Genomic DNA, 16,154 nt, shown 5'->3' with positions numbered 1-16,154 from the left:
AACAGAGGCTTGCAGAACTACCAAGCAATCTGTCTCTTTTCAGTGAACAAGATAACATCTGTTCATGAGTTGGCGAATCTCATTGTTTTTCCCCTAACTCAGTTTGCTTCACTTTCCTTCACTTTCCCAGGAAACTGTAAGACATTTGCCAAAGGAAATACCAATCCTGGTGGTGAAATATAGATAATTCATGTCTATATCTGATCTCAGTATGAATTCTCACATTCAGAGTAGTGTTGGAAAGTGAGGAAAATGGCAGAATTCTAGCAGTTCAAAGCTCTTGCTTAGTGCAGCACGAGGCTTCAAACCTCATCCACCCTGACAGGTACAGCAAAGAATGCAAAGGGTTGGAAGAGGGGACAGAATACTAAAGAAAAGCCCTGAAATATCAGGAAAACTAATTCAGCTGTCCTCAGGAGGAGCTACAAACACAGACAGCCTCCTATTCACTCTGATCTCTTCCTTGGCAGTAACAGCATCAGAAGCAGCCAACTGGGTTTCCAGGATCATCTCATATAAGAAGAAATGGCTGTTCTCTGGCCCTCCATTTGCCCTATGAAATTGCTTGTTTGGCCTATATCCTGGAATTTGGATCACTGATTGGCAAAATATAAAATAAATCTGAATCTATATGCTTCATCATACAGGTCTGAAAGTTAAACACACATTGCCACTTTTCCCCATCACTAATTAACTGAAACAGGTAGCAGATGTGAACATCACCGGTCTCAGAAGACCTCTAACAGTGGCTTCACTACTTAACAGCAGTGACGTGGACTTCTTTTACCTAGACTTGAGAAGGTCCACTGTGTGATCTGCTGACTAGGTTTTTCCTTTGGAATACATTGACTTTATAGTGTGCTTAGTCAAAATAGGAAAAGGATTATAGCTCTACACACTAATGCTCTGTCATACTATTTAGCTTAGCACGTGACTAGAAAATTCACCAGAAGAACCATGAATGGGTGAAATACCTGAGGAAAGACAAATTACAGATGAGATCTTCAGGCAAAGCAGAACTTGGCATTTGATTTTGCAGGTGCAATCAAAGTGTCTTTGTGAGTACAATTAATTACACTTACGTATTCAGAAGTGATTAAAAAACCTAAGCTAATCTGTCATTGATGAAGTCTACCTACACAACATGCTTGTTGACGTTCCTGAAATAAATGGGGAGAAATCAGAGATGCCCAGAATGGATCTACAAAGATGCCCAGGCATATTGCTTTGTGTACTACATAGAACAGACAGGTGGATCATCTACACAAAACAGACTAATAGCAAGTTTATTAAAAAAAAAAAAAAAAAAAGCTGAATCTGCAAAGTGAAGACGCTTTGCAACTCAGCAGAATTTAGAATTGCTTTAGAAAGTTAATTGTTTAAGAACTGCTTATTTAGCCCAAAGAAAATTTAGAACATTTCTGCCATCATTTCTATTTTTTTTTTTATGGATGCAAATTCTTAAGTTTCTTTTTACTTTTCTCCAGTAGGGAGAAAAACTGCAGAAACTGTGCAGCTGTCATAATAGTGTGAACACAGCCAGAAATAGTGACTCACAGATTAAGCAAGGTGAACTTCATCTTTGATTTCAGTTCACCCTACAGTTTCCGTCTCTCACCACTAGCTGTGGTGCTCTGGCTGCAGTATCTCAGGAGATGGAGTATATAGGCCCCAAAACACTTTCTTAGGTTAAAAAACAAAAGAGAGAGGAAATGCATATTTCCACTATGTACAGACACAAATCCAAGTGTCGGTAAATTGAATCAGCAATGCTTCAACAATATGCACTCCTCAAGGCTGGGCTCACAGGCCCAGCCTGTGATTTAATATCTGATTTTATCAAATCAGATATTAAAGAATCTTCAACCACCGTCTTACATGCTCCTTGACTGCATTTCTGATACAACAGACTGCTTACCCGCTGTGAGCTGGTCATCCTCCTCCTCTACTGCTGACATCCTTACCTGCTGATCTGAGCATCCGCATGGAGAAATGAGGAGCTTACATTTTAAAATTGTACCCAGAGTATCACTCTCCAGAAAGCCAAACACAGACTATTGCCTGACACTTCATTTCTGGGGATTTTCTCCTTCTCCATTTACTGCTTGGAAACTCCTCTCTTTGCAGCAGCTTTCTTAGCTGCATGTCTCCTTCAATCAAGTAACGAAGACAATGGCAACACCTTCTGTAGATCTGCTATTATCTTTCTCTTTTCAGGATGATCAATGGAGGATCTTCTTCTCTAGTCCTACTACTGTCTTTCCTATGTTGTTGGCACAAACACTAAGGACACAATTTTTGTGAAGCATCAAGGCTTCCCTCCTGCTCAGAGATGATATTCCTCCTCTTATGATCGAAAGACAGTAGATTTAAGAGTTGCCCACTCAGGCAACAAGTACAGACTTTGACCAAATTCATTTAGAGCTCATTGAGAGAGGCACGATGTTGGAAACAAAGAAAAAGAGGATGCATAAAAGCCCTCACACCATATTTATCCATCTACATGGAATGGCTATAGGAACGCAGTCATGCCCAAATATGGAATTAGAAGCCTAATTCTAGGAGATCTGTAAAAAAAATAATTGTGTGAGGAATGTTGGCTGGCTTTATTCCTCTAATTATCTGGTTCTCTAGAGGCAGTAAGTTTTTAACTACAGGGGACAATATCAATTGTTTTTAATCAAATCCACAAAAATAATGCTTCGTAGTGAGGGTTATACAGCAGAACTGAAATACAGCTAGATGTCTAGATGACTTAGGGATGCTTAAACACTAGAAGAAATTATCCTACTTCTCTGTTCATCCTTAGGAAAGGTCAGAGAAAAATGATCTTTCCTCCCTGCATAATTTTAGGCTTGTAATCCGCACAACAGAGAAGATGTGCTTATTGAAGAAGAAACATGTCCAAGACACTCTCCAGGGAGAACAGTCTCCCATTAGGCTGTGCTTTAGAGATATTAAGCAATGTGAAAATTTCTCATGTGAGAAGACATAATTTGGCAGGAATCTCATCCCACAACTGTGAAAGGATTTGTCTCGTGCTCTCATTCCTCCTTCAGTCCCAATGACTCTTCTAGAGATTTTACTGTAATCCCCTTCTGTGGTGAATGGTATGCTTCACCCACAGGCAGTGGAACATATTATTGTCCTCCTCCCACGGAGAATAGGTAGAGGTTTTAGGTAGAGGAAAGTTACAGGCATAGTTGTCTTTTTTTTTTTTTTTTTTTTTTTTTTTTTTTCCCTTTGATTTAATCAAAAGAATCTTTCAATGCCATTAGGAATGCCATGTTTTGCTATTTGCACAGCAATAGCCCAGGTCTTCTATAAAGATTCCTGAGATCAACCCACCATTGCCCGTTGTTTTGGTAACAACAGAGTAGGAATAGAAATACAAATTGTAAAAAATAAACAATAATAAAACATTTTCCTGGTACTGCTTACCCGCTAAGTACACCGAGAACCAAGTTAAGTACAAAAAATGACCCTATGATGATTAGTGTAACAAAATAGATCCAGGGCCAGTCCCTTCCTATGGCATCATTGACCTGGAAGAGTGGAATGATAATTAGTGAGACAAGCTCAGTTTCTGAGCATTGCAAGGCTCCAGCCAAAGAGATCCCAAGTCACCAGCAATAAAATTTTCAATAATCATTTTTCTGGAAGTTTATGGAAGGTTGACATTAGCAATTTTGGATGCACAGACATTAAATTTCTTTGTCAGCACACCTCTTCTGTTACCTGCATTGTTATTTGCCAAGTTTGAATATTTGGTCAAGATTTTGTGAAAGCTTCCATGATTCGGGTTTTTAATTCCTCCAAAAGAATCCTGGTGACAGGGAAGAACCCTTATTATGGAGTCTTGCCCTGTAGCATTGGAAAAAGGACACCAAAACTGTCAGCTTACCCGCTCAACACACCAAGAACCAGATTTAGAACGAAAAAGGATCCAAAGATGACCAGACTGACAAAATACACCCATGGTAACTCATAGCCCATAGCGTCCTGCATCTGGAAAGACGAAGGAAAGTTAGAAGACAGAGAGGGAAAGCAGAAATGATTAGGCAAAGGAACAGATGGAAAGGTTTGTAAACAGAGCCTGTGGTTGGTTTACACATAATCATAGCAAGTGTTTCTGTATGTTCTTTCTGGTGTGACCTCTGCTTTGATTGCTTTTTTCATCTAGCTGTTTCTTTACAGGCAGTGATTAATACAGACTGAGAATACAACTATGTGCTGTACTGGCACTTCTTTGAATGCTCAAAGTTGCAGACTATCACTTCCTGGAGTTTACCCACAGCACCACAAGGGTCCATCCACTGACTTCTAAAGTTCTGTTCTAATCTCTGTGCATATGCTTTCTGCTTGTAAAAAAGTTGCTAGGTTTTGCTAAGAAACTTCTGCTAAGCAACTTTTTGCTAAGCATTGCCTCAGTGTGTTGTCAGATTATATTTATTTCCCATTTGCAGCACAGGTACACACACTTCAGAGAAAAGTGTGTCGTAACTGGGGATATATACTTATCTTGCCCTGGCAATACTCTGGTAATCTTCAGTTTTCCAGAGTCAGGGCAGTACCTGTATGCTTTTGAGAAAAGTCCTTTCAGGAATTAAAGTTTGGACTAGACAATCTATAGGTTGGACTAGATGATCTTAGAGGCCTTTTCCAACCTGAATGATTGTATGACCATGTCCTGATCTAGTCAAGTTTTTGCTAAAGCTTTCTCACAAACTTCCTTTCTCTCCTTGAAGGACGAATCTCTCTTTCAAAATGTGACTCCTACACAAGTGAATACTCAAAGAATTTGAGACTATAAACTGAATGGCATGAACATAGACCTGTCCTTAACGCTACTACAAACATCCGCAAATGAAGCCGGCAGACTATTATTTTAGCACTAGAACCCGTATTATGTGTTCAGCAACACGAGCACATATTTTACATATTCTAAAAGCATGTAGCATATAAACACCATTTTATCTTGAAGTGTCCTCTGAAGTTCAAAATTTTGGAAAGTTGCTGGATACCTCAATATCTCATTTTCATGATGGTATCAAAATACCAAAACCCCTTCTTCATTACTTTTCATAAACACTTATCTCCTGAGCCAGACACAGCATCATTAAAGAAACAGATGGTGGTTAACATATTCAGGAGCACTAAAATGATTTATGGACTTAAATTGCAGACTTGAAAGTACCTAAAAGGCATAAAGCAACTTAGGTTCCTTTGTTTTCCACACTTGTAAAATTTTATCATATGTTGTTCTCTCCTTCTAGGAAAATGCTCTCTCCTTTGCAACCTAAGCATTTGTTGTGATCACAGAAGAAATATTCTTCCATACATGGGCACTGAGACACACTTTAGGGGAGGCAATCTGACTCAAGATTCATAACAACTCAGGAAAGGAATTTCAGACCTTCAGCAAGACAAGGCAGGAGAGTAACACTAATATAATCAGTTCTTTGTGGATGGAAGTACATCATCCATTTTACTTTCAAAGTACAGTCACTAAGGTCCGTGTCTGGCAACAGTCCACAGTCAATGGGCCAATACAGAATTCTATCTCTGGGCTCTTTCAGCTGCAACTTAACTGAAAGGGACTCATTAAAAAGGAAGTTCAAAATCTAACTCTGTGAAAACAGTTCATCAGCTGCTTCCTCACAGGACTGATTGATTTTGTAGTCAGAGCAGAGTACCTGAAACACCTCTCTTCAGAAATCCAGGAGTTTCTCTAACACTCCCTAAGTATATTACCCAGTTTCCCTTTGAATACTGTTGTAGAATTGCTCAGTTATTATGGGAATATCACTAATTATTCTTTATGTTTGCAAGACACATTGCATCCTACATGACATGACCATCCCACAGACACCTCTGCAGTGAAACACAGCAATGCATTAAAGAAAACAAAACACTATGATACAAGATGGAAGCAAATATTCACCCACAATCACAGCAGATAAATCAGGCAGGCAAAGCATAACTACCTAAGCTGGAATTAGGTCAAGAAATTGGACCTAACATCCTCTTTCTTCTACAAAAAATGCAACTATCTATAAAAAAAAATCCACACAAACAATGATTTAGAATGACTGAGAAACTGCCATAAGAATTTATGCAGGCACAATGATGACCTGACTTCCTTTTAATTATGATGGATGGTGATAAAAAAGTCTCAGCTATGTAGCACTTATCTATTGGCAGTATTTTTCTTCATCTGGGAAAGTCAGCTGGAAAAGTAGAACTTTTATAAGATGTGGTATGAGTGAATCTTAAATAACAAATGCCAAAATTTCTGGTAGAGAACTTCGTACTATTCTGGCATGAAGAAATTTCCAGATGACAAGAAGCTTCCTCTGTGGTCTGGTAAGGTATATAACTAGAATACAGTGTACTCTGGCTAGTCCCAGTGCCTGCACAGTTGCATAATGATTATATCAGCTAGCATCAGCACAACTTGGTCCTGAAAAATAGACCTGCTTCCTGGTATAGCAGAGCATTTGGGAATTCTCAGACTGAACATTTGTGAGGTCCATTTTTCACCTCCTTTTTACTGCTCAGCCATATATGTAATGGGTAAGCTGAGAAGCAGACTGTGGTATCTTCTCAAGAGCAGAGAAACCTTGGCAGATAGCTGTGTATTTACTCTCTCTCTTTCTTGCTGGACTCCATATGTGGGATACTGTCACATCTTGTTTTCTTTAGCAGAAGGTGAAATCATTCCAAATATTGTGAAATTGACCCACAGGTGCTAGGAATGTATGTTATATGTTGATGTAACATTAGGTATTTGGTAAACTATGTAAAAACACAAACAAAAAGCTTTGGTATGGAGACAGCACACTGTGAGTTTACTATTTGATCCTGAAAAATATTTTCAAGAGAAATGCAGAGATGTAGGCTGCTTGGCAGAGGTTTGGGGAAAAAAGAAGTAACACTTACTCAAAACAGTAACAGTAACATATCAACATTTAAGAAACGTTAAATTCTTGGCTAAGATTTTATCCTTCCAAATATCTGGAAATGCTTCCTCTAAAATGGAAGTATCCTAGAAGTCCAGAATAGAGTACCCACAACTGAACAATGCTCCCATACAGTTATCATTAAAAACCTTGCATCTGTCTTTCATTGAAAATGCTTCCTGGAAATGTCATTATTCTGCAAATAAGGAGCTATTAATCACATGTGCATGCATACACGTGTCCTGTTGACTGCAGCTGGAGGCTTTCACTGCAAACATAACTTAGGTGGTACAGATGATTTTTCCTAATTGTGCTACTGAAATAGAGAAGCTGCACAGGGTCATGACAATCAGAAGGAGATTTACCATTTACACATTACTGAGTGTAGAAAATTAGGTCTATAGAATATTTTTTTTAGCGTTGCCTACAGTGAACACAAATGGGATCTCTTATAAATTACGTCACTAGGGTAGACAGTACAACTGCCAATAGCCAGTTTAGATCCCTGGTTGCTGAGTGCACTTTTTCTCTGTTTATTTCTCCCTGGGGTGTTTATTATTAACCATATGAATCTCAACAGAAAAGGAAGATCATTTACAGATCTGAACAAAGACTATCAGCCAGTGTAGATTTGAATGACAATATTCCAGTTACAGCAGTCAAGGTGATTCAACTTGGTGTCAATTTAAGTATGTGTGGGATGATTGCTAGGTCAGCTGGAAGCATAGCATTGGTATAGATCTGCAGATGGTCATTTATAGAAATAATTCTGCTTTCTGAGTCAAACTGCCTGACCTTTTATAGCTCGCTTCTCCACGCTTACATCTCACTACTGTCAACAGTGAGAAAGTTGCTACAATTCTGAATGCTGCTGATGTGTCACCTCTTAGGGGCACCTCAGAGATTAGGGTCTTAGATTCCTTCTCTTGATTAGCTACATACCTTCTCTAGCACTGTGGGACATCTTTTTGGCTCACTATGCTTTGTCTTCCAATCTACAAAGTGAAATACTGCCTTGCCTCACTGGGTACTGTACAACAAAATGTCACCATCTCATCTCAGTATTCAGGTACAGACTCAAGATCACTGAAGCTGAATTAGGCCGAACCTCTGTCCCCTCAAGGAAGAAGTTTGCTCAAGAGATTCCTTAGTGAACAAACGACCTCTGGAGAATCCAGCTTAGCCTCTCATATAGCAACGCTCTAACTATGCTCTGGGCTCACGTGGATGGGTTTGGGACTAGGACCAAATTACTGCACTTTGTAAATGCCTGTTCATACTGTAGTTTACCTATTAACTTGGGCAGAAAGGAACAGGATGGGATTTTTCTCTGAAGGGTTTCTAAGTTTCCCTCAAACATCAACATTGTTTTGGATTGTTTCTCAGTTTTGCGGTGACAGAAGGGACCATTACAGTCAGTAACACTCTGCACCACTTCTCACCCTTAATGAATGGAGTTACTGCCTGGTCATCCTAGACACCTACAATAAGAGGACAGAGATTTTCATTCCCTGACATACAAGACTGTGTCCTGTTTCCTGAACAAGTTACATAATCAGAATTAAAGAGATCTTTAGAACATTGTATTTTGAGCAGGGCTATGTAATTAGAGTCCTGCTTGTTATGCTTGGAAATACTGTGATTAAAGAAACACACCTGGCATTCTCTTCAAGCGTTTCTGGATCTGTGTCATTCTTTCGCCTTGAGGCCAGTCAATAAATACTCATAAGAAGCAATGATTGCTCATGTAGCAGGAACTATAGTAGCTTTAAGTACCGTGAACCAAGTTGGGATGGACATACACAATCTATTCTTTTGTCAGAGCTTGAGAAGTAGCCTGTCATATGTTGGATACCCACTACACACTTAACTGCCACATGACGTGGTCTTTGTTTTGGTGTGTTTTGCTAAACTGTCTTTCTGGGAAAACCCATGTCTCCGATTTCATTGGTTGCAACACATATCCTTTGTTATAAACAAACTTGGAGTCAATTTTTCCTCTCTGGACAAAGCAAATAATTTCACTACAAACAATTTCACCAAACACAAACAACTTCACTACACACAAACCAAAGGAATTGGATCCTGATACTTTTATTTATTTATTTATTTTTCTTGCAAGTCAAAGAAACTGCTCAACATCAAGATGGAGAGAAGGCATTTCATCATATCTGAAGAAGTCTGATGAACATTGTGCATTGTGGGAGACCTCTTCTTTTCCAAGCATCCTTAATTGCTATGACCTTAGCATTGCAACCTTCAGTTGAAGGCTTTTTTTCTCAATTACACAGATAATCACCTAGCAATAGCACCAGGATTTTTAATTCTGTTGTTTGTTAATCACAATTGCAACCAGCAGTTTCAGTATGGGCCAAGGAATTAAAAGTTGATTTGTCTCTATAAATACACTTTTATGCCTATATCTTGTGATTCTTCAGAACTATGTGAAGACATATTATTGGAGCTACACGAGACGTGGGTGCTCTGGTTGTTTAGAGATTTTTTTTTTTCCTCAGGGACAATAGCCTGGCACATTTTTCAAATTTCTCATTCATTACACTAGCATCATAGTTCAAAGATAATGTGAGAGGCATATTTTCTATTAATATAATGGTTCAACATCACCAAGCACACAGTGGACATCTTTCATCCAGATAATAGGAGGGGAAGACACAATTCACTAAATTCTGCTGACTTGGCAATTCACATACCCACACCCTGACACTTTGTGCCAAATGTCTTTCATAAACAACTGACAAGCTCAAGTTACAGCAGAAGTTTAATCCATCATAGAAGGGCAGCTGTCACTGGAAAGCAGCAAGACATTCATACTAAATGGACAGTTGAAGAAAAAATCAGAAGTCTGTCTTGTTCAGTGCACAATACTGGAGAGCAACAGCTTAGTAAGTTAGCTGGGACACCAGGGTTAGCCTTGTATTTCTTGAATAAATTGCTAATTGATTTTTAATGACCATAGAATGTTATGATAGCCTTTTTTTTAATATATAAGTCAAGTGCTTCAAGTATTATATAATGAAGTGTATAACCTTTCACAAAGTGGCATTAATCAAGAAGAGTAGAGTATTCAATAAAATGAAAGGGCAGTAAATTTGAAAATTTTGAGAAGAAATGCTATTTTTTGTAGGCTAAATCCAATCTGTGGAATTCACTGCCCCAGGAAATTATCTAGCCATATACAATGGTTATGGCCAATAGCAAGATCTCTAGTTGAAACTAAATCTTGCTTGTAAACACACAGGGAAATAAAATTGGAGAATATGTGTAGAAGGAGACAGCAGAAAGAAGAGGAGGCACAAGCAACACTTAACTGTCTCTGAACGTAGCTTCCTGCTTGAAGCCTTCATTTTTAAAACCCTCTGTTTTGGGAAAAGTACTTAAGCACTTTCAGAACTTTAAGGATTTGTAGAAGTTTTTTCCTTAGCTTTGATTATAGATCAAATGGTACCCTATTTACAGGTGATACATAAATGACCATGTATATACATATTAACATGAGACCTAGATATTTCTCACTGTTCAATTACAAAATGGAAAGCTTTGTATTATTTTTTTTTTTTCCTTTTCACCCCCTCTTTCCTTCTCTTTCCATGAATATTTAGGTAAATGTAATTTATTCTCATATGCTTATGGAACTACGACTTTAAACTCTGCTCAAACAGCATTAGAAACTTTTTTTATTGGATAATGCATTGGCTTGCATTGTGAGGGAAAAATGTTTCCCCCAAACTTCTTTAGTCATAATTCAAGCACAAAAACAATTAAAATAAACCAAGGATGGAACCTCACCTTTTACAGCTACAGCTGTGTTGAGCATATTCAAGAAGAATCTACATTATACGCAGTCAGTAAACCCTAGGTTCTTCTGTTATTTCTTCTTCTTTCATTATACTTCATACTGCTTCACAATTGTTAAAGGTTTATTATTTTTTTTAAACTTTTTAAACTTTTTTTTTTTTTAAACTTGACATTGACTGACTAAAATGCTTTGCATTCATCCAGTCAGTGAACTAAAATGGTCTGATAAAATTGATGCAATCCTTCAGAAGTAATTAAGGCAGGATGATTTGCTAGAAAATGTCCAGATAAATCAATACAGTGAAGAAGCAAAACTGAAAGATACTTTTTGACACCTTTCCTCATTCTAGAGATATCACATCTGCAGAAATATCTGTGGAAGAAAATACTCATCCCAAATGAAAAAAAGGGAGCTAGTAGCTCCTAAAAACATCCAACTAACAACTGTAAATGGTGATAGCGTGATTTTTGAGGCTGCTCAGCAAACAAAAAAGAAACAATTTGTTCAATAAATCCTTCTTTTCTGGTTAACTTTTCAACTGCAAAGCTGATTCAGGCTTAGGAAAACCTTGGCTCTGACGTCCTTGTTCTCTTTACTTTAAGAGCTCTTGCTAGTAGACAGAGCACTCTGAGGACTTGTGATGTGAAAGGTCTGATTCCTTCCTTTCTCTCAACATCTCCTTAGAGATCTAAGGCATCTGACAACTGGTCTTCAGTGATCATGCTCTTCTGAGCATGTTATTCTAGTTAATTGGTCTTTGACTATTTAGACTGTGATGCAAACAAACCAACCTCTGCATTTTCAGGAATTTAGCATTGCTGGTTAGATCTGGTAACAAGTCCTGCATTCTGTATTCTTCTTTGACCTCCGAACAGTTATAGAATCACAGAACAGCTTGGGTTGGAAGGGAGCTTGAAGATCACATAGTTCCAACCCCCCTGCCATGGGCAGGGATGCCACCCACTAGGTCAGGTTGCCAGGTCCTGTGTATGTTATACTGCTTCTTCCATGTAATGTGCTAAATATATTAATTATGCATTTTGCAATTTATTATAAACTACACTAATCTGAAATTACTTTTAACAAGGAAATTACTCATTGTTATTCACAATTCCTAACTTTTTCACAAAACTATTAATGCTAAAAAGAGGCCCCAAGAAGATTTGAATGAGGAATTACAAAGAGACACAGTATGAAAATTGGCTTTCTATATATGTCAAGTTCCATAAGCACTTCTAACTTGTGGGACAAACTGTGGGATTGATTATATAGCACTGAAATCCTACAGATTCCGAATCTGCTATTGTGCTTGGAACCTGAATGTTTTAAGGCTCATACACACCTTGTCAATAATGACATGAAAAAAGCACATTCTTGCTTTAGAAATCCCTGCTTGGTCTCTACATACTCCTCAAGTAAGTCTATATACAGTTTGTGTCTGTCTGACTTCACCATTCACAGAAGGAGCAAGAAAAGACGCATATTTGTTACCCACCATATGTCTTTAAAGATGGATTTAGATTTACTGCATTATTATCCTAAGGATGAAAATTCCACCTTGCAGATCCTTCAATATTTGAAATCTAATTAGTTGTCTTCGCTTGGTTGGTTTTTAATCCAGTACTCATGTATGTGCATAATTTACAGCGTATGAGTAATTCCATTAAAGCCAATGGTCAATATTATTGTTACCAGCAGAATTGAACTGATATGCGTAAGTGCTCTGCTTGAACAGGATGAGGCACAGGACTGGGAGAAATATATGATAAAGAGCTCATTTTCTGAAATTCCCAGGGGAAAAAAGCTCCATAAAATTATAAGTTTTGTGTACACAGTGACTAAGAAATTACAAAATCATTGGTTCAAGCAAAAGATTTAAGCATTTCAGTCTAGACATTCTAGTGCATCATGAGAAGTATTATCATTTATCTTGTCAACTTGAAATACTTTAAGCCTTCCTGAGTCTTAAAGACAGGTGATAAGGAGTGGGAATTGAAGGTCTCAGAGCTGACTCAAGGTAAAGGAGAAAGAAGGGGGTGAAAAAATTACAACCTCCCCAAATAAGCAAAAATATATATTAAAAAGGAATAATAAAAAAAAAGGAACTAGACTTACTTTTACGGGTTTGGAAACAATAGAATAAAATTTCTTACAAATGGCATAAAATATAAGCAAAGAACTCCAGATGCCTTTGCTCTTATTCTGGGGAGAATTTCTTTCTAAGCATTGACATTCTAATGGTCTTAAAAGGACTGTAAGCCACAGGTGCTCCTTACAACCATTCTGAAATACTCTGTATTTTGTAGCTGACACTATCAGATGGATGCAAAGAAGAGACTGGAGTGTTCACCCCAGGCTCAGTCTGATAACACTCAAAGGAAGGAGCAGAACTTGATTAGTTGCTCATGCTAAAAGTTATTTGTTTTGACAATCACATTTGCTTTATTTTGAAGTTCTTAAGGGGAAGGCAAGTTTTAAGCTCAGCTGTCATCTCCAAGCATTTATAAGTCTCTTCTTACTGTCTAACCTCAATTATGGAATTTTACAAATTTTGTATGTGCAAATAGACAGCTAGAATCCTTTTTCAGAGTGTCTTCAGGACACAGGCAAGACAGACCTGGGTGAAGACAAGTGCACAGGGATTGTAAAACAGAGTAAAAAAATGCTCCAGACAGGTTTTTCTGGTATATGGTCAGTGTAGATGAAAGCAAATAATGTAGGAAGAATAATCTGCAGTGTTCCAAAATTCCTACATGTACCTTGGTTCCCTGATTGTTCTATGTGTTGTGTAGTGACAGAAAGAGCAAATTGAAATTCCACCTGAGCCAGAAATATTAGCAATTTGTTCTGAACTCTCCACAGGAGCTGAATGGAGACATTCACTGAGAAAGGACTGCCTTGATAAAGACAACAGAAACATCAAGGGAAACAATGCAAGATGAGTACAGAAGAGAGAAGGGGAAACAAGCAGACATATGAAAAGATGGAGTCTGCAGAGGTTGCCTCTTCAATCCTGTTAGCAAAGACTATGTTTTTTCTGGTCTAGATGTCCTCACTGAAGGACACCTTCTCTGATCCAGAAGAACATTAATTCATGGTTCATTTTATAAAAAAACACTTTGGGTATAGCTATAATTCACTGCTATACTGCCCAATTTTCTTGATAAGACGTTGAAGTATCCAGAACTGACCAAGCTTCCCACACTGCTCTATGAAGAAGACAATTGAAAGTAGTGCCAGGCTCAATTTCAGAGTCACAAGAGCACACACTCCTGAAAAAAGTACACCTTGACTGGCTTGAAATTCTTGGTCAGTATAAAAGCAGGAATCGTGCAGAAGGGCCCTACCAGGCTATGGCAATCTGTGGAAGAACAAGGCTACCACAGAGATCCTGAAGCACAACCTTTTAACTGTCAGCTGCTTGATGGCAGACAAACTGAAAACATGTAGAATAGCTACTTGAACTTCTCTGCAAGTATACAATCACAGTGGAATGGCATTTTGTCTTTATATGAACTCCCTCCAATGAAGAAAACATAAAAGATATGAAGCAAATGGTATTTTATTTTTGTTGTACATAGCATGCAGGAAGTGCATTGCTACTTATAGAATATGCCAAGATTATTTCTTTATAGCAGTACTGAGTTATATTTTCATCACTCATTAAATATGGCCCCACCTTTCTATGGATATGCCCCCTTCTGCAGCTGGGAAAGGCTGTATAAAGTCTGAGACATAAAAAAAGGAACAATTTTCAATCATCTAGCCCCAGATTGCTGACACCATAATGTTGACAATGAATCCTTCCACTGCATTTTTTACCCTCCACTGTATAGCCACTGGACTCCACGATATCCTTTCATTCTTTGGTAACTTTCTATATTCATATTTCATCTGTTCTTGGTCTGGGTGCCCATTGTTTTTTGCAGTCGGCTGTTCTTTAACAGGCTGAGCTATTATGGGAAATATGAGGTCTCTGTCTGAGAGTGGGAAGAGAATTAAAATTTGCATTCAAATACCAGCAGGTCAAAATGTCTGTGGTACACAATGATTGAGCTGAACTTTTTCCACTGCAAGCGATTTGTTTTGAAAATGCTCACTGATCCCATATTTCTATGGCATGGTAGTTTGTGCTTGCAGAAGAGGTAGGAGGAATATTGACATGGGTCTGTTTACTACTGTCTTAATTAAATCCATAATTTTAAGTGGCCTTCACACAAGTCTACTGTCCTTCCTTCTACTGCTAAAGGTTGCTGGCATTTGACCACACTTACCATTTCAAAACAGATAAAGTTAGGCTCTCCCTTGATTTGAAGAAAACAACAGTGTTACTTAGTTTTGATTTCACCAAGTTGCAAAATCTATTAGTATCAGTAATGTCCCAAAGGGGCACAGGTTACCATGGCAAGTCAACTACCTGAAAAGTGGATTTTGCCGACATAACCTAAGTATATTGAATTGTTAGTGCAAGTATCACTGGGAAATTCCTGTAGTCAATTATACTAAGGGTGGGAAAACAAAAATAATAGTGGAATAATACATGTACCATGTGTGCTTATTATTATTATTATTATTATTATTATTATTGTTATTATTATTATTGTTATTATTATTATTATGTTATTATTATTATTATTATTATTATTTAATGGAGGGCACTATGTACCTCTGCAGAGTGTTTGGCAACACAGGGATTCTGCAAACATTATTTACACAGCTAGAATTTCTTACAGCAAAGGCAATTTAATTCAGAGCTCCAACAAACCTCTTGCTTTGCCACCTCACCCTCTTTCTCTAGGTTTAATATGTAAAAGAAGGAAAAAAAAAAAAAGGCAAAATAAAAACCAAACAACCGAAATCAGAAAACCACAAAAACAAACAAACCTTTTTTTCAATATATTTCAATTCAGTTTAGCATAGAACACTTATCCATGCACTTTAGAATCAATCAGAGCATGTCTTCCACTGAGACTTAAGGAAGAACTATTGGTATCTAATTGATTACTCATGGTTGCTTCTGTTCCTAGTTAGCTAGGAAAGAACAATTATAACTGTTTCCTTCTTTAAAGTTCATTTTGGAAAAGTAGTATAGAAAAGTCACTCATGTGTGGTCACTGCCAGTCGAGATACCCTGACATTCCAGAAACAAAGTAAGCTGGAGGGGAATCAGTCTCAGAAAAGCAGGCCTGAGAAGGATTTTGCTATCAAAGAGGCCATCAATGTTTGTGGCCTGGCCAGTTCATGTCAGTTCCCCCTCCAGTTTCAGCTACACGAACTGTTTCCAATAAAACCTATAGCACTGCATAGAAAACACAGGTAGATTCATGGTGTTCTGTATCACAACTGTCTTTGCAGCCCTTGGTTTCTGTGCTTGG

General features: G+C 37.9%; 1 protein-coding gene across 1 annotated transcript in view; it reads right to left on the bottom strand.

The window, feature by feature from the left end:
• Positions 1–16,154, bottom strand: part of CACNA1C (calcium voltage-gated channel subunit alpha1 C) — a 432,625-nt gene that overhangs the window by 142,596 nt on the left and 273,875 nt on the right. The window contains 1 exon segment of the mRNA XM_032187967.1: positions 3,905–4,008. Within this exon segment, the coding sequence (XP_032043858.1) occupies positions 3,905–4,008 (104 nt within the window).

Source organism: Aythya fuligula, chromosome 1 (genome assembly GCF_009819795.1).
Source record: "Aythya fuligula isolate bAytFul2 chromosome 1, bAytFul2.pri, whole genome shotgun sequence".
NCBI classification, from domain to species: Eukaryota; Metazoa; Chordata; class Aves; order Anseriformes; family Anatidae; genus Aythya; species Aythya fuligula.
This window is presented reverse-complemented; position numbering and strand designations above follow the sequence as displayed.